Source organism: Carassius carassius, chromosome 15, assembly GCF_963082965.1.
Source record: "Carassius carassius chromosome 15, fCarCar2.1, whole genome shotgun sequence".
In the NCBI taxonomy this organism is placed as follows: Eukaryota; Metazoa; Chordata; class Actinopteri; order Cypriniformes; family Cyprinidae; genus Carassius; species Carassius carassius.
In genome coordinates, this window is record NC_081769.1 from 18,712,578 (window position 1) to 18,736,455 (window position 23,878).

General features: G+C 37.3%; 2 protein-coding genes across 2 annotated transcripts; both read left to right on the plus strand.

The window, feature by feature from the left end:
• The first annotated feature begins 385 nt into the window (after positions 1–385).
• efna1b (ephrin-A1b) lies at positions 386–11,522 on the plus strand. Its single transcript, XM_059567758.1, has 5 exons — positions 386–671; positions 8,884–9,179; positions 10,032–10,097; positions 10,208–10,306; positions 10,460–11,522. The coding sequence occupies exons 1-5, from the start codon at positions 574–576 to the stop codon at positions 10,579–10,581; spliced, it is 681 nt and encodes a 226-aa protein (XP_059423741.1). The 5' UTR covers positions 386–573; the 3' UTR covers positions 10,582–11,522.
• A 2,403-nt stretch (positions 11,523–13,925) lies between these two features.
• On the plus strand, positions 13,926–19,259 carry slc50a1 (solute carrier family 50 member 1). The gene is made up of 6 exons (XM_059567041.1): positions 13,926–14,142; positions 16,242–16,319; positions 16,627–16,750; positions 17,413–17,574; positions 18,589–18,708; positions 18,808–19,259. Exons 1-6 carry the CDS (start codon positions 14,075–14,077, stop codon positions 18,913–18,915), a joined length of 660 nt encoding a protein of 219 aa, XP_059423024.1. The 5' UTR covers positions 13,926–14,074; the 3' UTR covers positions 18,916–19,259.
• Positions 19,260–23,878: the final 4,619 nt, after the last annotated feature.

A 23,878-nucleotide genomic window follows, 5' to 3' on the forward strand; every position in this document is an offset into this window, starting at 1 on the left:
TAAATATAAATAATATAAAATATTCACAAAAACAGATATTTGACGAATTATATCAACTAAACAATAATTAAACATGTTTCCTTGTCAACTAATTGAAATGTTGAAGACCTAAAATGACTATAAATCTACTAAAAATAAATAAATACACCTACAAGGGTAAAAACGTAAAAAAAAACTAATAAAATGTAACGAAAATTAAAGTTCACAATATCAATAAAAACTATAATAGCCTATTATGTTAAGAAAACTAAAACAACACTGATTTATTTGTCATGGTCTAAGCCTGTGCGTAGAGGCGTGTCAAATAATAAAGCTTTCCTGATTTTATTGGATCTTTGTTCTTTGGGGGCGTGGTTTACGAATCTGATAAAGCGGTCTGAGCGCACATTTCTCCACGCTTTACCGCTACAGTTTCTGCTAGAGACTCATACGAACCTGTTATCCAAGTACACCGATTCACTAGTGTTTCAGCGAGTCTCGCACTGCAGTAGTGCACATTTTACGTTTTCAACGTGCAAAACAATCCACTGCATTAGTATCTATTCTTTTGAAGAGCATTATATCCCGGACTCCATGGATTTTCTGTGGCTGGTGTGCGTCGCGGTGAGCGTCAGCGCCTGGTACGCGTCTGCGGAGCGACACAGTGTTTACTGGAACAGCACGAACGCAAAGTAAGACTTTGATTGCATAAAACCTTTCAGCTGTATTTATCCATCTTTATATAATGTAACTCTTGTTAGCAGTCTTCTGTGATATTTGAAATGTCTGCATAGTACACTAACACGAGTTCTCCAAATTAAAGCTTGTAATACGCAGTATATTAATATAAGAACTACATATTATAAACACCTGCATTAACAGTCTAAACAGTTTCACAAGAGTTTAGATGCTTTATCTTATTTTATCTAGTTCATGCAATGTTTTGTTGCAATTTCTAGTTATTTGCTCTTTCTGAGACTCATTCTTTTGGGGAAAGGGGCATGTATAGATTAAGGAAACACATAATATCTCTAACACATAACCAATCATTGACCCCGACTTCCAGTTGTTTACTAGTTCAGTTCACTTATCACGCATTTCATTGGTTTGCTTATCTCTGCCTTAGTCTAACCTTTAACTTGCTAGTGAATGACATGATAATTACTAGAGACAGCATCTGGACAGAGAAGTACATGGAAAGAAACCAGACAGATGGATAGACCGATCAGCCTAAATATACACACACATGTTAGTTTTACTATATTTATGAGAGCATCCTATTGACAGGCTTTGCTACCAAGATATATTTACTGTAACTTAGTTTTCCCTCGGCCAAACCTGTTGATATCTGTAGATGTACAGCTAAACGGGAACCAATGAGCCAGTTCTTGTTTACTATATTCATGAGAAACTTATTTATTTAGCTTTAAAAGAGTAGTCTAACTTTTACACACACAATCCATACAGCAATAAATACACAGACATAAACACACAAAATGAGATTATCTATGGCTAGTAATAGCTTGAACTTTTTATGGGAAGTGTCTTGTTACTCTTAGTATGATATTAAGTTGTTACCATTACAGTTGTATAAAACCTAAAGCTCCTTGATGGGATGTTTCATGAAATGATTGCGATTGTAATCTCACCTCAGTGAGGAAGGACAGGTCATCAGGCACTTTAGAGCGATCAATACGAATGACATCTTTTAGAGCGATTTATTACGCTTTTAGCAGGAAACTCAAGAACGAGAAGATGGCCTTTTGTGGATATCAGGAGCTTGTTACTGTAAAACAGAATCTTTGACCATGAGATGATATCTTTTTATTCCTTCCCATAGTAATTGACTTGTTTCACCTGGATTCACATGTACGCAATGATAAGCTTCTAGTTATGAAAGTTAACTGGTGATAGCTGAACTGAATCCGTGCTCATGACCCATTTGGAAGTTTTCGTGATGTCACGGGTGATTCACAACGTCTGTTGTGATTCGGTCTGTTTCTGTGAGTAATTTATCAGTGTCATTGTTGCGCAACATGAGTGTACCAGCCTTAACCAGACACGGTGTCAGAAGAGCTTGGCTCACTATCAGCCAGCAGACACAGAGAGAGAAACAGCCGCTTTGTCTGAAGAAATAATGAAGAAATCATGTAATAGAGACCAAACTCTTTTTAGGACCTGCTGTGAAAATGGGGCAGAAGAGAAAGTGATGGAGTAATAGGAGCTGCTTGGGTTTGGGTAAAAAAAGAAAAAAGAAAACAGGATTGGTAATTTGAGTTAAAGATGTGGATGGAGAAAAAGAGGTGGAGGGGATTATGTGGCAGCAGTCTGGTGCTTGGTCCGGTCTCTAATCCCGACATGGTCCACAAATTTGTAATAACAAAACACTAAGCCCTCATAAAACCTCAGCATTAAAAATCTTGAGTGGATCTGTTCTTTTGAAGCTCTTGTTCTTGTACACATACACAAAGACCTTGCTTTATTAGCATTGAAAAGGTTAAAAACAAACACCCACACATCAAAACCAGAATTGTAAATATAATCCCATTTTGAGCTGGTCATAATCTGGCAGGTGTGGTGGGATCTGCGTTTTAACGGCATCTTTTTCCGAGATAAGTCTCTGTTATTAATCTTATGTTCTAAGAATAAAAGAAACATCTTTTACCTTTCTTTCCTTTAACAACTTCCATCAAAGCATTGTTCAATCAGTCTGTGTGAAAGTGGATTAGTCAGGCTCGACTAATCAATGGCAGATAGGTGTTAAATATTAATTGGCGTGATCATCTGTTTCTGTAGGTGGCGCAAAAGCGTTTGCACGCAAACAAAAACGAACACATGCTCGACTGTTTTTAACCATGTGGGTGTGAGTGAACAGTAATGATTTAATCTCCTGCGCGTGGCCTTTGGCGAGCTGACGCTCTGGTTTGACGGGTACGTGCGTGAGTGTTCGCCCCGAGGAGACTGGTTTTTCAGGTCCAGATTGACATATGGACGTTGTTTTCGACAGTCTGTTTTTGAGCTCGTCACATGCCTACGCCTGCACGCTTAGCGTGCTGAAGGGGAAGTACACAGTCCCATCATGTTAGCATCATTGAATCATTATTTTTTGCCCTGAATCATGCGTTTATTTTCATGTAGACAGCGTTCACTCATCAAAGTTTCACTGGCTCGCATATGGGGGGAGGGGGAATGTGCAATTCGGGCACATTTAGTAGACTGGGATTCCTTCCAGCAAACATGTTGCTATACTTGACCTTTCAGCTGTCCACTCATTGTCCACCCCATTTCTTCGTCGTCCATCCCTTCCTCAGCAAACACACTTTGTTTGATGCATGTATCTGAGCATTATATTACTGAGTTGTTCTCTTGAGGAGGAGGGGAGCAGACAGATCAGCATAACCAGACAGATTCCATAGACGGGCTGTAAATACACTATCTTTAACCCTCCCATTTTTTTGTTTAAGGTTCATAAACGCGCAACCATGGTGGGCTACGTATGAAGAGCTATAATCAGTGAAACGAACAGAGTTCATGCTCAGATTATACGTAGATGTGTGTAATCTGGCCAGATGACCCATTCACACAGAAATCGCAGTGTATATTTATAGACTCCAGTGTAATCCAGTGTTGTATAATCCTGCTTTACACAGAAATTGATGTGTATGGAAAATATAATCCATAATTCCACAAAGCGTTATAGAATGTTCTACCATCTACAGCTTGGATTGATTATGAAATCATAGCCCTTTCTGGATAATTTCTGGAATTTTTTTTCTTTTTTTTTCGCAGATTAGAGTTCCATTTCAAGAACTCAACTGGTCAAGTAATGATGATTAGTAACTGACAGAAAAAGTAATCTGTTGTTCCAGTTCAGTTTTTAATGTGCGTATAAACCCTTTAGGCCTCTTTTTAACTCCTTACTTAGTTTATTTTCTCTTCACTCATTTTAACTCATAAATCCCATTATTCTGAGCTCATCCTGTCTTCTCCTTATCTTCAGCCCAGACTTCCTCACTATTCCTCTCTGTATGTTCTTATACCCTCCCAGCTTCATCTTTCCGTGCACTTTTTTTCCCACACAACTCCCTTTGTCTATCTCGTTTCGTCCCTGATTACTGTTTTGATTCCCGCTGCCCTGTTGAGTTGGAGTTTTCCTGTTTTTCTGTCTGCAGCATGCTTGATTGTGTAACTGTCGGTGTAGTAAAGTGTGTGACCTTTGTGAGCTCACAAATGTAAACAAAAGAACCAGAAGCTTGTTGCCTGGCTTTACTTAATTACCTCAAGTGGAGTGTTTGCATTCAACGTCTTCAGCGGCTCACTGTTGCCATCTACAGAACGCTTACAGTACTTTCATTCAGTGCCTATATTGTTTTCAGTTTATTATTTCACAAGTACTTTTGTGTGACTCAAGTCGCTGACTTTGAATAAAGCTCACAGTATGCTACTAAACAACAAGCTTGCATATCAGCAGGCAATTAACATCCATTTAAAAGTGAAAGAGAAAGGGAGGAGGGGGAAATCAGGCATTTGTGAGGGAAGGACTGAGAGAGATAGGACTGGGGGGTGGGTGATGGGTTAGAGGTCAGAAAGAAAGAAAGAAAGTGCTTCTCTAAAAAATTAGCCTGAATGAAGAGGCCCAGGTTAATAATGTGATTTTAAACAGAGCGGAGAAAGAAAGAGGATGGAGGAAAGGGGGATGGGAGACAGAAAGATATATAAAGATTGGGGTGGAGCAATAGGACAGTGATGGATGGGGTTAAATTTGGTCTTCTGCTTTAAACTCACAAATTGCATATTATCACACAGGCCTGTGTTGTGTGATAAAGTTTTACGTTGACCTAAAACTTAAGTAGTTTTAAGTAGTTTTTTTTTTTACTCAGGCCATTGTAATATACATATAATGATTTGTACATTTGCAATATTTCAATAAATTTGAGATATTGTGCAGCTTTACCCCCCAATCCAACTTGACTTAAAACATGTATCTGTAAAACCCTTCCCCCAAGCCCCACTTTAACCCCTGCAAACGGCCCGTATTGGATGGGTCTGGTGCCGGTGAATAGCAGCGGTGTGATCCGTGTGCTCAGTGTGATAATCCCTGGTTTGGAAGAGCGGATTAACTGGATGGCATTCCGACCCGTTCCGCTACGGCTGGGGTAATTACCGGCATGTAATTGGGCAAGAAGGACAATATGAGAACATACTGATCGGGAAGAAAGTGTGAGAGCGGTGAGGTTAAAAGGACTTAGGGGACTTAACACCTTGAATCTTTCAGACTTTAACGATGTGAAGGTGTAAGACTGAGACGTCTCTGTATATTATACTTGTAATGGAGAAAGAAAGCCAGACAGACACAAATAGCGTAAAAGCTCTGTGCAGGCGTTTGAACAGACAGGTTTTATTACTTGATAGTGTGAGAACAAGCCACTAAAATAGGATCATAATACTTGTCATGACAAGTAGCAGGTCTTAAAGGTTTTCAGCAACCAAACCCTCAACTGTGTGTGTGTGTGTGTGTGTGTGTGTGTGTGTGTGTGTGTGTGTGTGTCAACTGCTGACAGCGAGTGTAGTGCAGTTGGCAGTGTGTACATCTGTTCTGAAGCACACAGTGCTGACCGTCTCTCATTGTGTGTGTTTGTGTGTGTGTGTGTGTGTGTGTGTGTGCGTGTGTGTATGCTGCTGACACAGTTAGGGTGTGTCTGAAAAACCTGACCCTGAACATTACTGAGAGTTTAAAACATTCATCAGAGAGATGAAAGAACACAAACATATCTGAAAAAAAATTCAACTATATATTATACAAAATATACAAAATAGTGTGGGGGGTATATTTTTGAAAAAAGGTCTCTTATGCTCACCGATGTTGCGTTTATTTGATTGCAAAAGACAAGAAAAAACATTAAAACTGTGATATAGTTGTTGTGAAAACCACTATATACTATTTTAATATATTTTAAGTCCAATTTATTCCTGTTATGGCTGCTGAAAATTCAGCTTTGAATTGTTGAGTGTTGAGTGTCACATGATCCTTCAGAAATCATTCTCATATGACAATTTAGTGCTCAAGAAACCTTAATTATTATTATTATCAATGTTGAAAACGATTGTGCTGCTTAATATTTTTGTAGATATGGTGATTTGTCAGGGTTGTTTGATGAATAGGATGTTCAAAAGAACTACATTTATTTGAAATCAATTTGTTTGTAAGAAAGTAAAACCCTTTACTGTTAATTTTGAACAGCTTGCATATATTATATATTACATAAAATATATAATCGATTTTTTACAGCATGGACAAATACATAGTATGAAGACTCATGTCATATCGACAGCTTAATAAATATGATAGTTTTGTTTTACACAAAGTGGATCATCTCACGTGGGCCGCCATGTTGAGATCACATGACCAAACTAATCAGTCAGCTTAAACCAATTAGTTACTCCAACTTTAAGTTTTTAAGCCCACACGCAAACATTTAAACCCAAGCTGCTCTGTGTCTTGTGATGAACAGATGGGTGATGTGGCCCCCGGGGGCTGCGGGTACAGACCCTCCTCTCGGATCTGTGATGTTTACATGGATCCGTGCCTCTCTTACAACAGCATCACTCTCACAGCACAACTGTCACACGGGAACAAGTGGACACAGCGGCGTTTGAAGTGACCGATCACTAGGATGAAAAACACGACAGAGCTTCTCTGTGATTGTTTGAGATATCAGCGCTGGCCTTGGATCAGCTCAGAGAGATTAGAAGCGCATGGGAATCGCAGTGTGAGGGCCCACCAGACCCTCTCAGCATGAAATTAAACTAGGGATGCACTTAATATGCAATACTTTTTGGGTCAAAAGAAATGAAAAATAAAAACTCCAAACTAAAATAAATGATTTAGATGCTGATTGTGCATCTTTAGGCTAACAACTTGGTGTCCAAAGACTAGATGCGACCCTGAGGCCGATCTGATTGAGAAGGAGATGGGGAGGGGAGTTGATGACACCCAATTTGTGTTGTTGTCTTGGTCTTGCAAACACATTGTCATTAGGTTTCAAATAAACTGCTTCAAAGAAACATCAGACGCTTGCTTGGTCTCATCAGCCGTGATTTGTTAATTGGCATATTGAATGCACATACAAAAACCGCTGCTTTCCCACACACAGAAAAGTCAGCTGGCTTAGCAAGGTGTACACCCAGTCTTTTGAACCCTCCATTGATTAGAAGCTGTGCGAGACTGACTCTAATCTCCGCATTAACCGGTGCTAATGAGCGCAGTGATGTGTATGTTTACCCCCAGTCTGAAAAGACCGCCAGGCTGTTTAGACAGGACGGCTAATGCTTACCACAGGGGCACAGTGGGAAAGAGAGGGAGATGAAGGGGGTTGTAGTGGACAACGGGGGGCCCGTCGGGAGCCTTTGTGTCTGTCCGTCATTTAACCATGGCTCCCGATGGCAACAACAACAAATACATGTGCCAAAAGGGAGAAAGTGATAGAGCAAAGGGCATGCTGGGGGAAAGAGGCTGCCTTGTATTTTGACAACGGTTCACATGAGGGACGTGTAAGTAAATGTTATGGTAATGTGATGTGACTGGGTTTGAAGATTTTGGGTATATGGAAATGTGATGGCGTGTAGCGTTGTAACACTCACCAATCACATGACTTATGGGGTTCGAACAATGGTGTCTTGTGGTCATTGTGGGAGTGACGGTACTAAGAAAAACATTGTGATTTATTCATAAATGTTGTGCAAGCAGTTTTTTACAAAATTCACAATAATAAATCACTGACAACATGAAAGCAACAAGACCGAAAGAATAACATACAGAGAAGCCTGTGGATTTGTCATTTGGACATCTGGCAACAGCAGCAGGGAAGCTTAGATCAAGACGAAAACGAGAAAAGCAAATGAGACGACAATAAAAGAAGAGGCAGACAGAGAGGAGGCTGTAAAAACACGTAGAGCCGATTCAAAGAGCCTGTCAGTCTAAGCGGCTCCAAGGAAAAGATTGTAATGGATCACATGAAGTCAAGAGGTTTTCATCAGAAAAAACATAAATAATAATTTACAAAATGTATTTTAGATCTGCCAAAGTTAATGTGTTAGCTTAAAATAGGTTTAAAATAAATGTTAAATTTTTTATAATAAAATGTTTTGGGAACAATATTTATTGTGGAAAACACTTGATTGAATTAATTGAAATAATTTCTTTTCAGTTAAAAAAATGAATGAGATATTTAATATATATAATTTCCAGATAATATATAAATAATTTGCTTTGGTTTCAATGCTGTTATTCACTATTTAGTTATATAGTGATTATAGTATATATATATCATTATTTAATTCTGACAACATTTGTCTATAAGAGGAAAAGAGGAAGGTATTCCAGTTCTTTGTAAAAGTAAAGTGAATTAAATGGCCAAAACATGTGGTAGAAGTTTGCAAAACAAGCAAACAAAAAAAAGGATGGACATAAATCAGTGAAATTAATGAAAAGGAAACCTGCCTTTTCATGCAGGACATAAAGAAAAACACAGTTGGACAATTTCCCACATTTCGACAATCCTTCACAACAAAATACAGAGAATGAAAGAAAGAAAAAAAGAAAAGGGGGATTTTAAAGGGTGTTTTACGCAAATAAAAGCAGCAGGTGAAGGGTGAACACCAGTCACCCACCCACACACATGCATCAGGGTGTAGCTCTCGCGTTTGGTTTGTACTGATGACGCTTGCCTGAGGATGTTTCAGTGTTACCAGTACTTTTGTTTCTGTTTGTTTGTGCACGTCTAGTTCTTTTCTGAGAAGGTTTTAATCCTGAGGTGTGTCTGTGTTCTGTACAACTCTATTGTAGATTGTGTTCAGTAAATATTGACAGCCATTCATGGATTTTCTCTCTCTCTTTTCTTCCAGTTTCCTATGGGATGATTACACCGTGGAGGTCCGCATTAATGACTACCTAGACATCATCTGCCCTCACTACACACGTGGTGAGATCCCATCCCAGGAGGCCGAGCGGTATGTGCTCTACATGGTGGAATTGGAGGACTACGAGAACTGCAAGCCACAGTCCTTCGACCAGCTGCGCTGGGAGTGCTCCAGACCTTTCGCTCCTCATGCTCCAGAGAAGTTCTCCGAGAAGTTCCAGCGCTTCACTCCCTTCACTCTGGGCAAAGAGTTCCGCCAGGGAGAGAGTTACTTCTATATTTGTAAGCATCCACATCTCTAACTCAAGTGTAGATCTTTGTGGCATTTTGGATCTGCTTACGACAATAAGTAATGATGTATACGAGTAAAATCATTTTAATATATACTTAAAAAAGTCAAAAAATATATATATGTTTTTATCAACCAAATCAAAGTGCATGTGATGTGACCAAAAAGTCAGAAGAATAAATACATAACATGTAGAAACAAAAAAAAAAAAATTTTGCTGGGCAACAATGAATCGTGATTAATCGCATCCAAAATAAAAGTTTGTGTTTGTGTAATATATGTGTAATGCATATATTTATTATGTGCATACTGTATAAAGACACACACATACAGTATATATTTTGAAAATATTTACATGTATATTTTATATTCACATAATTTATATCATATAAATATATTTCATATATAAACATAAATATATACATGAATGTGTATTTATATATGCATAAATATACACATTTCACACACATATATTATGTACAAGAAAACTTTTATTTTGGATGCGATTTTAATCGTTGCCCAGCACTAAAAAAATGTAATAAAATAATAATAGAACTGCAAAAAAGACTACATAAAATAAGAAATTGTACACTAGAGATGGCCCCTGAAGACCTTCATCATCATTAAGAATTCAATAAATGTAGATAGTCTTTAAAAATGGGTTTAAAAATCATTTAGAAAATAATTTTTAATGCATTCAAAGTGTGTTTTTACATTTTTTCCAAAGCTTATATAACAAAGATGACTACAAAATGTATGCATGTATTAGCAGTTATAAGCACATCAAGTGTATGTGTAGTAGGGCATCAGATTCCAGTTCTAAATTTGTGCTCTGTTTTCCACAGCCAAGCCTCTTCACCATCATGGACAGGAGTGTTTGAGACTGAAGGTGGATGTAGTTGGACCTCATGGTAAGTCAGATCAGTTTTTTTGCATTTCCACCCAGACATTTCAAGGTTAACTGGATTACACAGACAATGAAGCCTTACTGAGAGTCCAACTATATCATTTAATTTTCTAGGTTCCCAGTACAAGAAGAAGACCATGGAAAAAGATGAGGAATTAGAAGGGAAGGTGGCTGCTGGTGGAGTCCATAACCCATCAAACAGGCTTCCAGCAGGTGAGCACTTCACATCAGTCACTCTTCTCCTCACTTCTGGCAGTGTGTCCATTTGCTTTAGAAAACATGTGGAATTTTTAGACTTCGTAAGCTAAGAGTGATTGGGAATGGTAGTGAAATGTACTCATCATCCTTCTCTTCGTCTACTTTCAGATGACCCTATTGCCATGATCCCAGTTGTGCAGAGGAGCGTGGGCAGTTCGGGTGTCCGCATTGCTCCCGTCTCAAATTTCGTCACGTTTATCTCTATATTCCTCTTCCTGCTTCTCCACTGAACCTAATATAAGAAGACTTAATGGACGCTGGTCCGTTAGGACCCAAAAGACTGTAATGCCGGTGCTGGTTATCGGCTTTGAAAATAGATTTTATACAAAGAATTTTATACAAACTGAAGTTTTGGTGCTGACGTGCAAGTTGCTGAGTGACGTGTTTTTATTTGTGTTTGTGAGAGTGATATGACCAGAGAAAGGCGGGTTTTTTTACCGTTCTCTGATTCTTTTCCCCATAAGCTCTTTTTGATTTACTTTTGTAGACTGTTTGTGTTCATTCTTCCTGAAATTCATCACAAATGTATTTCCCAATGTGATGCAGATTAAACCCTGAAGAGCGGAGAGCTTGTCTTGTAACCATCAGCTGTATAAATGGAATTGTGATCACAAAGTTGAACAATGGGTTAGATGTTATGTTTGATGGAAACCTTCTCTCTACTGTACCGATTTGAGCCAAAGATCGCAGGATTTATCTTAAAACTGTACCTGATCGTGCACCTAAGAGTTGATGTTTGTGCATATAACAGTGTTTGTACATCTAGAAGAGTTATCAAGCATTGGTGTTTCCTGTGTTTTGGATCTCGTGTTGCTGTAGTTTCAGTTGGTTTCTGTGATGTAATGTGAACACACCCTACAAAATGTACTGGCACTAATGTATAGATGAGATCAGAGTTTTTTAAAACAACATTTGGTTTTAAACAGGAATGTTTGGTTGTGCTGTTAGAGTTTTGTGAGCGAGAGAGAGAGAAGCCGGACTTCTGATAGAAAGCACAACACGCACAAACAATTCAACGGTTTAAGAAATTCTCTCAAATAAGTTAAAAGAACAATTTCTTTTGTAAAAACTTGTTTTGTACTGTTATTGGTTTATAAACTTGTAAATAGTTATGTAAAAAATGTACATATTGAGAGTTATATATAATAAAAACATTTGTTAATTATGAAAATGTGTGGAAGATTATTTATATATATATATATATATATATATATAACAATGGCAACACAGACATTTTCTGTGAAATTTGTTGAGGCCTCCAGAGTAAAGTTTAACACTGTCAAAACACTGTTAACACTCTCACTGTCAAACTTGTCAAACTTCCTGTCCTCTTTCATTCCCTTTTCAACTCTTTTTCCTGGCCAGGGCTTCACAGCTTTTAACCAAACATTCAAATAGGGGTGAGATGAATGAAAGAAGAGAGGGGGGATAGTAAAGTGGCACTTGGGTGCCAGGACGTAACTTTTTCTTTGACATTTGAGAACATTAAACACTAAATACTTCTCTATTTAACCACGTCAATGGAAAATTCATCATTTTGTTTGAAAGTATGAAGTGGAATGTTTGCAGCAATAGCATCATGTGAACTCGCTATATGGTTGTCAGGTATGGCTGTTTTTGCGCCCCCATAAGTCATGTGATTGTAAAATGCCTCATAAACGTCCCTTGTTTCTTCATAACAAATGCTATATTGATTAAATTGAAAAAAAAATCATTATTGGAATGGTAATGATTAATAGGCTAGTCGTATTATGCTACAGTTAAGAACTATGGTACATGGCCTTCAGATATTCAAAAAAAAATGTCATATAGATTAAATCATTAAAAGACTGATGAACTGTTAATGAGTAAGAAATAAACAACATCAATATAAGAAAATGTTAAGTTAGATTGATTTCCCATGGCACGCTGAATTAGAACAATTCTGTCAAACTATGACTATATACAACCCGAATTCCGGAAAAGTTGGGACGTTTTTTTAAATTTTAATAAAATGAAAACTAAAACTTTCAAATCACATGAGCCAATATTTTATTCACAATAGAACATAGATAACATAGCAAATGTTTAAACTGAGAAAGATTACAATTTTATGCACAAAATGAGCTCATTTCAATTTTGATTTCTGCTACAGGTCTCAAAATAGTTGGGACGGGGCATGTTTACCATGGTGTAGCATCTCCTTTTCTTTTCAAAACAGTTTGAAGACGTCTGGGCATTGAGGCTATGAGTTGCTGGAGTTTTGCTGTTGGAATTTGGTCCCATTCTTGCCTTATATAGATTTCCAGCTGCTGAAGAGTTCGTGGTCATCTTTGACGTATTTTTCGTTTAATGATGCGCCAAATGTTCTCTATAGGTGAAAGATCTGGACTGCAGGCAGGCCAGGTTAGCACCCGGACTCTTCTACGACGAAGCCATGCTGTGGTTATAGCTGCAGTATGTGGTTTTGCATTGTCCTGCTGAAATAAACAAGGCCTTCCCTGAAATAGACGTTGTTTGGAGGGAAGCATATGTTGCTCTAAAACCTTTATATACCTTTCAGCATTCACAGAGCCTTCCAAAACATGCAAGCTGCCCATACCGTATGCACTTATGCGCTAATTAAGTGGATAAAAGTGTAAACTTTCTCAGTTTAAACATTTGCTACGTTATCTATGTTCTATTGTGAATAAAATATTGGCTCATGTGATTTGAAATTCCTTTAGTTTTCATTTTATTAAAATTTAAAAAATTTCCCAACTTTTCCGGAATTCGGGTTGTAATATAAAATACATCACACACATATATATCCTATGTAAACATATAATTGTTAACTATGATGGTACTTTATTGCACCAACTCTGCATAGACGGTAGCATAAAACACCATTTCACAAAAATAAATATATAACTTAAAACAATCAACCTTATGAGTGAGCATGACCCAGGACTCTACTAAAACACTTCATTCGTGAACTGAACCCCCCAGCCCAATGTTGAAAGCAAAACTACGTCCTTGAACTCAAGCATCTTATTCAGTACATTATCATTTGACAAAACTACAACTTCAATTGTAATATAAATCATGGCATTGAAATTTCAATGACATAAATCATGACATTTGCTTAGATCACTTTGTTTAGGTATATGCAAATCATATTAAAGCATCAATTCTATAATTTCTATAATAATAAATTATAAAATTATAAAAATCAAGTGCAAAAAAATCTAGAATTTCTAATACAGCAGTATAGTTACATGAGAGAGAAAATGGTTAAAATATGTGTTTTAATATCAACCACAGGGGCACTAAACGAGCTACAATGTGCGATTAATAAAACACTTTTCCTTATGCATATTGTTTATAACAAAACTCATGAGTCCTTAAACTCTTTTACTTTTAAAAACTGCATCTCACTATACAACCTATACTACAAAATCTCGTTATATTAAGAAATATATGATATTTATATATATAAAGAAATATATCTGACAATCATCGTCACATTACACCTCTTATTTCACTACACAACCGGACTACAAAATGACGTCAGTGCGCCTCGTTCGGCGATAACCAATCAGAGTGAAGGATTCGATCCCCACTGATTACAAACACGGAAATTCAGGAGGTAGACGTCAGCGTTGCACGACTGCAAGATTCATAGGTTTTGTGAAAATAATTTGCCTCGCTTGATTCCACAGGTGTCTGAATAGAAGCACAGATCATTTATCGCATTTTCAGTCTATGGATTTTCTGCAGTTGCTATCATGTGCGTGCATCATATTCACCGTCGGGATGTTCACGACGGGATTGTAAGTGTGTTCTCCTTGATATTTATAACCAGTCATATCACTTAATCACATTAAGTTAATGTAACTCAGCTGAGCTAAACTGCACTCGCGGGTTTTAATAATTTTCGTAGCTGGTGACATCTCTCGCCTAATATAATCTGACTTCCCTCGAACTTAGTAAACAGCCTCCTCACAGCCATTTAGCATGATAACAGTTTCCGCCAACATACTACAGTCGTGGCCAAATGTTTTGAGAATTACATAAATATTGGAAAAGTTGCTGCTTAAGTTTTTATAATAGCAATTTGCATATACTCCAGAATGTTATGAAGAGTGATCAGATGAATTGCATAGTCCTTCTTTACCATGAAAATAAACTTAATCCCAAAAAAACCTTTCCACTGCATTTCATTGCTGTCATTAAAGGACCTGCTGAGATCATTTCAGTAATCGTCTTGTTAACTCAGGTGAGAATGTTGACGAGCACAAGGCTGGAGATCATTATGTCAGGCTGATTGGTTAGAATGGCAGACTTGACATGTTAAAAGGAGGGTGATGCTTGAAATCATTGTTCTTCCATTGTTAACCATGGTGACCTGCAAAGAAACGCGTGCAGCCATCATTGCGTTGATGGCTAAAAATGGCTTCACAGGCAAGGATATTGTGGCTACTAAGATTGCACCTAAATCAACAATTTATAGTATCATCAAGAACTTCAAGGAAAGAGGTTCAATTCTTGTAAAGAAGGCTTCAGGGCGTCCAAGAAAGTCCAGCAAGCGCCAGGATCGTCTCCTAAAGAGGATTCAGCTGCGGGATCGGAGTGCCACCAGTGCAGAGCTTGCTCAGGAATGGCAGCAGGCAGGTGTGAGCGCATCTGCACGCACAGTGAGGCCAAGACTTTTGGAAGATGGCCTGGTGTCAAGAAGGGCAGCAAAGAAGCCACTTCTCTCCAAAAAACATCAGGGACAGATTGATCTTCTGCAGAAAGTATAGTGAATGGACTGCTGAGGACTGGGGCAAAGTCATATTCTCAGATGAAGCCCCTTTCCGATTGTTTGGGGCATCTGTAAAAAGGCTTGTCCGGAGAAGAAAAGGTGAGCGCTACCATCAGTCCTGTGTCATGCCAACAGTAAAGCATCCTGACACCATTTATGTGTGGGGATGCTTCTCATCCAAGGGAGTGGGCTCACTCACAATTCTGCCCAAAAACACAGCCATGAATAAAGAATGGTACCAAAACACCCTCCAACAGCAACTTCTTCCAACAATCCAACAACAGTTTGGTGAAGAACAATGCATTTTCCAGCATGATGGAGCACTGTGCCATAAGGCAAAAGTGATAACTAAGTGGCTCGGGGACCAGAATGTTGAAATTTTGGGTCCATGGCCTGGAAACTCCCCAGATCTTAATTCCATTGAGAACTTGTGGTCAATCCTCAAGAGGCGGGTGGACAAACAAAAACCCACTAATTCTGACAAACTCCAAGAAGTGTTTATGAAAGAATGGGTTGCTATCAGTCAGGATTTGGCCCAGAAGTTGATTGAGAGCAATGCCCAGTCGAATTGCAGAGGTCCTGAAAAAGAAGGGCCTACACTGCAAATACTGACTCTTTGCATAAATGTCATGTAATTGTCGATAAAAGCCTTTGAAACGTATGAAGTGCTTGTAATTATATTTCAGTACATCACTGAAACAACTGAAACAAAGATCTAAAAGCAGTTTAGCAGCAAACTTTCTGAAAACTAATATTTATGTAATTCTCAACTTTTGGCCACGACTGTACAACTTAATTATTGTTACGACTGATAATAGCCAACACTGACAGCAAGAACGTCACACATTATTAGGATTTTACAGCTGTGCCAATAACTGTAGTAATTATGGTATTTTGCCTGAAACCATGGTATATTTTAACCGCTATATTCTGTGTGTGTATGTAAGTTGAGCATGTAAACATTTGGAGGTTGTGCAGGTCACCTGAAGCAAAGGAAATACCCCATATGTGTTAACTTACAGTGGAAATGGTAAAATATATGTTCTGCAAATGCATAACTTCCTGTATCTATGCTCATCTTGCAAGATAATGTTCTTCTCATTACATTCCTCTCTGCATTTGCAGGACAGACTTGAAGAAAATGAAGGCCACACAGAGTGCAGATAACGTACAGTTTCTGCCCTTCCTCACCACATGCTTGAAGTATGTATTTAATATTTGACACTTGTAGCATTTATTCGGTCATGTTGTATATGTGAATGTAACTTCATACATGCATTGTGCATGGATTTCAGTTAGGCTGATGATACACGGGGCAACTTTTTGGACAATGTTGCCATCAACGGGCAACCAGGTGAGACACCGGGCCCATGGCTGATCTAAAATATCCAGATGGAGTTTTGTTACCCATTCTCAATGGGAAAGTGCCCAAGCAACGCTGTTAAATAAAGTTGCCCTTGTGTGTCATCAGCCTTAGTCTGAATGATAAATATTTCTCCGTGTGTTTTAGTAATCTAGGTTGGCTGTACTATGGATTACTGAAGGGAGATGGAACATTGATGTCTGTGAACATCATCGGGGCCTTTTTACAGACCTTATACATCATCACCTACTGTCATTATACCAAAGACAAGGTTTGTCGTCTAGCACTGTCTTTTTATTAATTCTTATTAATTATACATCGGGGTCCAAAGTCCGAGACCATTTCCTTCTGGTTTGCATTTTTTATATTTTAATATAAAATATTAATGTAATATTTTAATTACGAAGTATGTGATCAGCATTGCAGTTTGATTGAAAAGTCGAAGTGAAAAATGAATGCACCTTTTTTATTTCATATTACATACTTTATCGATAATATAGTTTGAATTAATTTTGTTAAAAAATGAATTTAAATATATTAATATCAAGTTATATTATTAGGTTCATCATTTGTCGGAAATTTATTTTACAATTGAATACTATATAAATTAATACAGGCATTTTAATTACTTGTTATATCATCAAAATACTCGTTTGAGTGAAAATTTTAATTTAAAAGTTTAAAATTGAATTGAAAAATGAATAAAAACCTGAGTTGAGGGGAGAAATTGAATTGAAGAACCTTAAAGTTTACATCCATGTTAAGTCAAATTTGATCCAAGATTTGTTTTTGACTGTGTGCTCAGACATTTAAACCCCACTGTATACAACAGATAAAAGATTTCTGAAATAATGTTTTATGAGTGTTCAGAAAATAGTCAAAATGTGTCAAATAAATGGTATAATTACTTTGCTGATTCTGTGTGTGTTTCAGAGGCGAGTGTACTCGCTGACGCTGGCGATGGTGAGTGTGTTGTGTGTAGGCTGGGTGTATTTCACTGTGCTTATTCCTCCTGGAGAAGCTCAGCTCTCTCAGCTGGGTCTGACCTGCAGTGTGTTCACCATCAGTATGTACCTCTCTCCACTCGCTGATCTCGTGAGTACCCACCTATACATTTAACCAGCATTCATTCTGTTTAAATACACAGGCAGCAGTTACCTGCACATATTTACTGAGAATCACATTGCAGTAAAGCACATGAACATATTGTGAAAGCACCAAAAGCTTGTATTAGCATTGTAGCATATTACCAGCATAGTCTATGACAAACACAACTCATAATAGAACATATTTAAATATATTTAATGTGTTATTTATATAGGACTTTTAAAACCATGCTGACACATCAAACTTAACAGAAAATAAAACCATATAATAAAATATAAATATGATCAAATAACAAGGCTGATTATGAATTAGCTTGACGGTGGAGGGAAAAAATTACAGGAATTACACCACATAATAGAATTAAACATGTAATTGAATCCATCAACCATGAACAAAAAAAAAAAAAAAGATTGCATACAAGAAATGGACTAATACAATTTATGTTAACAGTGACTCCCTTGCATATCACATAAAGCATACATCAACTCTAAAAGAAATGTACATGTCCCTCTTATCGTTTCCTTTGGAAAAAAATAAATAATGGTTTGGAGTCTTGTATTGACATTCCATTTATCACTCCATTCATCCTTTTCTGTGCCCTCTCATAGTTTCCATCTTCCTGTTTTGGATCTCTCTCTCTCTCTCCCAGCTCTGTCGATCTGTCCTGTGCCCTGTGGTGTATTTCCTGTCATTCTCGTACCTCCTTTTGTTGCTTCCTGTTTTTCCCTCCATCACTGTCTGCAAGTGTCAATATCTGCTTGTTCTAGCATAGACTATGCGTGAGTGTAAATGTTGTGGTTGTGGTTGGAGCTGTAATGCAGCATGTGTGCTTCAGGTTTGCTGATCTTTGGTGCTTAAGTGGAAGACACAGGTTTGAGTCTTGATGCTGTCATGTTTCAGTCTGCTTTCTGTCTCCTCTGTACTTGTTTTATTTTTTTGATAATAAACCATAGCAAAAGCATTTTCCTCTCAAAAAACATTTGTGTTCTTCATTTCCACCAGCTGGATATTGTGCGAACTAAGTCTGTGGAGCGCTTGTCTTTTTCCTTGACCGTCGCTACATTTTTCACATCGACATCATGGACACTGTATGGCCTTCAACTACATGACTATTATATCATGGTAAGATGATAAAGAGACTGATCTGAGACAGTGGTTTGAGGTGAAGATGAGTGTCATGTTTTTTGTTATTATTATTTTTATTATTATTGTGTCTTTCAGGTGCCCAACACCCCTGGCATCTTTACTAGCATAATTCGCTTCTTCCTCTTCTGGTGGTTCGGAGCTGTCATGTCAAATAAGTCCTCCTATAAACTGATCCAAATCTGAGAGAGGATTTCCACTGAATCTGATTGAATTTAATGAACTGCCTTCTCTACTTTCCTTTACCCAAGCCAGAAGACATTCTGGTTTCCTTCAGACTTCCATGATACCATCTGAAGTCCAAGCGCTAGTGAAACTGCCACTTTAAATTCTGTGAAGACAGACAATTTTCACTTCTTTGTAGGAAAAAGCATGGTTTACCCAAAAATGTTAATCCTGTCATAATTTACTCATCATCATGTTATATTCCAAATCTGTGTTATGGCATTAGAATGAGTAAATGATGAAATTAAATTACATTGTTTCTTCAAAAAAAAAAAAAAAAAAAATACAAACTGAATTTATTCACTTATATTATTCCAAACCTGTATTTTCTGCTCACAAAAGAAGTTGATTTTTTTATTTATATATATATATATATTTATATTTGTTTTTTTTTCTGCATGTAATTGCAAAGAATTGGAACAGGAGCTTTCAGTGTTTAAAAAAAGACCATACCATAGTAGTCATCATACCATTACTGTATTCCAAGTTTTCTGAAGCTGTGAGTTAAGATTTAAGAAACTAAAACTCTTAATCTTAGCTCTTGGCACCTGTTTCATGAACTGATTATTCTTGGTCTTTTTAATGAATTTGTTTATTCATCTGAATAACTCAGATCAAGCTCACTGGAGGGGAATATTATCAGACTATCATATAAACTTACATGTAGCAAACATGTCTTTAAGATCTATTTTCTGATACTTGTCTATCATGAAATTTCCTGTACACTTTTTTTTTTTAATAATTGGGTGGGAAAGACTCTCCCCAGAATGTATTTTATTGTGTCCTGGAAGACAAGTAAGTCATACAGGTTTTGAATGACATAATGATGAGTAAATAATGACAGTACATTAATATCTTTAGAATTGTAAGTTCTCTGAGTGACAGACTATTTTCACTTAATCTTTTTGGTTAATTCTTGTAAAGATGAGGACGCTCTCAGTTTGTTTGCATGTATATCTTAGTTAATAGGTGTTCAAAATGGGCAAACACAACACACCTTTAACTGAGAGCTCAAACCTGTTTGTTCCCTTATGAAAATTAGCCATAGATTTATTATAGTAAATGTGTAGAAACCATGTTTTTTTTTTGGTTTTGTTTTTTTGGCTGTTTGATCACCATTTGAATTACCAAAGTTTTACTACAAATACTATGGTTAGTGTAGCCAAACCATGGTTGTTTAGTTGTTTTGTAGGAAGAAGGGTTAATTTAGCTCATTCTCTGAAAGTGATGTGTTACTGTTAAGCAGGTACAGTTCTGTTACTTAATGAATGTAGTGTTTTCAGGTTGTTAATTAATCATAACATCATTCTTAACTGTGTCCCTATAGCAGTTTGGCAGCTATTTCATCATGATCCAACTCCATTGACAAAGCCCAAAAGAAATATTATGTGCATAAAACTTTCCTTTGTGCTGAAGAATAACGCAAATATAGAAAATGAGTTTGACTGAATGTTGTTTAATTCGAAATATCAGTCTCTGAGATTTCAGAAAACAGGGAAATTGTACGTTTTGTAGCTGGAAACTAAAAAGGTTGTTTTCTTAACCCTGTCACTGTCAGAACATCGTTCTTTACAATGAACCCATAAAAACAATAACATAAAATCTTAAACCACTTAATGGTACGTATGCTAAATTGTTTGATCTGTGACAGACATAAACTTACATTATATATCTTACTGTACATCTTTATTCACTGCAGCCTTTCCAAGTCTCTAAGACTGGGCTTTGTGAATATAAAAAAGGGTTATTATGATCATTTAAAACATATCAATGTTGTTTTATTGTTATATTGTTTATTGCTCTGGTGTTGGAAGTTTATTTTTTGTGAGTGTTTTTATGTTCCTTTGTACTATTTTATATCCTATGCAACAGTGTGTATTATATCAGAGGGGATTTAGAGGGATGTTCTTTCTGGAGTTTACGGAAAACAAAATGTCTCAAATAAATTTTATATAACATATAACCTTCATTGTCTGGCTGAAACTGAGAGAAGAAGTTATGAGAGCTTAGCAGAGGAATGTGAGAGGATGTTGTTCTGGTCTCAGAGAGGATCAGCGCTGATTGTGAGCAATGAAAACTAAAATACGCTCAAAAGCCAAGGCATAACGCGTGCTGACAGACATTTTAATTTCTGTGGGAAATAACAGCACATTTATCTCCCACTATTAGGTGTTTTGTTTTGTAGAGCTCTCCTCAAATGTTTGCTTGTTTGTATTTGTCTTGGTTAGCACGAGCGAGTGGGAACCGTGTGTTTGCTGTTTCTCACTGCCTATGGAGTCTTTACATGCTTTTCCTGTCTGCTTCACAGAGAAAGACATGAAAGAGGAAAAGCATTGTGGGTGGTGATTGTTCATCAAGAAAGTGTGTTTCTGAAAGAAAACGAGAATTAGTGATTGGCAAAACCTCTTTTGTGAGAGAAACAATGCTGAGCAAAGCTGTCGAAGACAAAAGGATTTTTAAGATGTTCAGTCATGTTTGTTTTAAATGCTTTTAATGGTAAATGCTCGAGTTTACATTGATAAACAAAGCGTTAGAAGATCAGTGTTCTCAACTGGCGGGTCATGACCCAAAATGGATCACAGGTCCATTCTGCTGTGAGAGTTATAGGTCACAGACAACGGGGGCGGAAATGCATTAAATCATGCATAGTTTTTTATATTTTATAATATCATAAATATTAAATATTTCAGCACTACTGAAAGAGGTATATAAATACAGCATTAGTCTGGCAATGACTAATTTCCTTAAAATGTATTTACCCTCAGGCCATCCAAGATGCAGATGAGTTTGTTTCTTCATTGGAACAGATTTGGATAAATTTAGTAATACATTATTTGCTTTAGTAAATGGGTGCCATCAGAATTGGAGTCTAAACAGCTAACACAATAATCCTCAAGTAATTCACATGACTCCAGTCCATCAATTAACATTAAAGTGTTTTAACTTCAAACTTCTGCTCAGAATACAAGTGCTCCAGTGAAAAAGTCAATCCCCTCTTGTCCTCTCACATCAAAACCTATTTGTTTAGAACTATTTGACTCATTGTGCTTGATCTGTACATTTTTCTCACCTGATTCAGACGAGATTACTTTTTCACTGGAGGAAGCAATATTATGGATGGAGGACTTGTATTTTAGTTGTAAGTAAAGGTTTGGATAAAGCTTTTCACTTTAAAAGATGTTGACTGGAGTTGTGTGAATTACTTGTGGATTATTGTGATGCTATTATCAGCTGTTTGGATTTATTCTGACGGCACCCATTCACTGCAGAGGATCTACTGGTGAGCAGTGATGTCATGCTAAACTTCTACGAATCTATTCTGATGAAGAAACTCATTTCATCTACATACATAACCTGAGGGGAGCACATGTTCAGCAATGTTTTATGTTTGCTTGAAATATTCCTGTAAAATAATCTTAGTTGAAGTGAAAATAGAAAGCGACTTCCATGAATCGGTTGAATTCATTTTTTTTGCAGATAAAGGAGAAGTGAGTAATATTCAAGAAAAAAAAGACAATAATTAGGTTAGAACCTTGTCATTTCCCATTTGAAAAATGGCCACACCATGACAAGCTCATCAGGCCAAAACTAGGAAACGGTTTAGTGTATTTACAGTGAAAACCTTCTCTGTTACTCAGATAAATAAACTGAGACGGGGCTGGACGGTCAGGAGTGATGGATGACCATGTGGAGACAGAGAGACTAGACAACACTCTCAATCTACGCTCACACACAAAAGTGTGTCCAGTGTTTTATCCTTTGTCACACAAGATGGGAGCACTTGTGTGAAAGCATCCGGGCAAATGTGTGTATTATGAATCTCATCTCCTTGATCTTGGACACACTGCTCTGTTCTCATCACTAACAGCTCAGTAGCTGTGGTTTTACGTGTGGGTGTGTATATTAGTGTTTAATCAGTACAACAATGGGAGTCCACAGCAAAACAGGATACCACTGTTTCCTGCAGCAGAGACTGTCTCGGATACACACACAAACATACACACCACCTTAAGGCTGTCTAGGTTGCTAACTATACTCTGTGACATTTTTAATGATTCCCATATACAGTTGATCAATAACTTGTTTTGTCTGCACTGGAAGCGTGGTAATGTATAATTGGCACCTTAAGGATCTATTTCTACTTGATTTAAACTACTTGATTTAAAATTCAAAAAGACTTATTATTGGTGTAACCAAATGTAGTTAAGTTGATTCAGTCATATTAAATATACAATTAATTTTAAATCTGAAATGTATTACAATTTTATATTACATTCTAACATGTCAGTGATGATCCAAATAAATGTGCAGAAAGAGCATTTTAAACTTCTGTTCGCTGAACTCTGAAAAACAGTAGTGTGTGTTTGCTGCATCAGCATGCAGGCATTTGTGTGTGTGTGTGTGTGTGCAATGTCAGCTCATATGTTTCAGCTTTCAGCAAGTAAAACACACCTGTGAGAGCTCCAGCTGTTGTTTTGAAGAGCCCAAACAAGGGAAGCAGAGACAGAGGAGGAGGAATGTGCTGCTCTCTCCCTTTTTCCTTCAGCCCTTCTCATCTCCTGTATCATGTTTGTTCTGTTAACTTTCATCTCATTCAGGTCTCCTTTTTCCTAACAGCCTTAATTATATCTGTCTCCTCGTGCTTGTTCGCATCTGTCTGCTTCTGTCTTTATGCCAGAACCGTAGATGTTAACAAAGATGCCAGTAGCACCACAAGTCGTACCGACATGTTTTTAATACATAGACTCCATTCTTCAAATCTAGAGAGAAAAGTAATAAACGTGAGACAGAGAGCAGAAGACACAGGCACAGACAAGCAACAACCCTTTCGGCACCTGCTGACCTCTGTCATAGATATCAGGGGGTTAAACTTCTGCTAGTAAAGCAGGTTAGGTCAAAGGTCACAGAGTATAATGGTGACCTT

Bases quoted from the DNA above. Each gene is read 5' to 3' on its own strand.
- efna1b (XM_059567758.1), top strand. From the start codon at position 574: ATGGATTTTCTGTGGCTGGTGTGCGTCGCGGTGAGCGTCAGCGCCTGG. The intron at 9,180-10,031 runs GTAAGCATCCAC...TGTTTTCCACAG, and splicing joins AGAGAGTTACTTCTATATTT to CCAAGCCTCTTCACCATCAT. The intron at 10,307-10,459 runs GTGAGCACTTCA...GTCTACTTTCAG, and splicing joins ATCAAACAGGCTTCCAGCAG to ATGACCCTATTGCCATGATC.
- slc50a1 (XM_059567041.1), top strand. From the start codon at position 14,075: ATGGATTTTCTGCAGTTGCTATCATGTGCGTGCATCATATTCACCGTC. The intron at 14,143-16,241 runs GTAAGTGTGTTC...CTGCATTTGCAG, and splicing joins GGGATGTTCACGACGGGATT to GACAGACTTGAAGAAAATGA. The intron at 18,709-18,807 runs GTAAGATGATAA...TGTGTCTTTCAG, and splicing joins TACATGACTATTATATCATG to GTGCCCAACACCCCTGGCAT.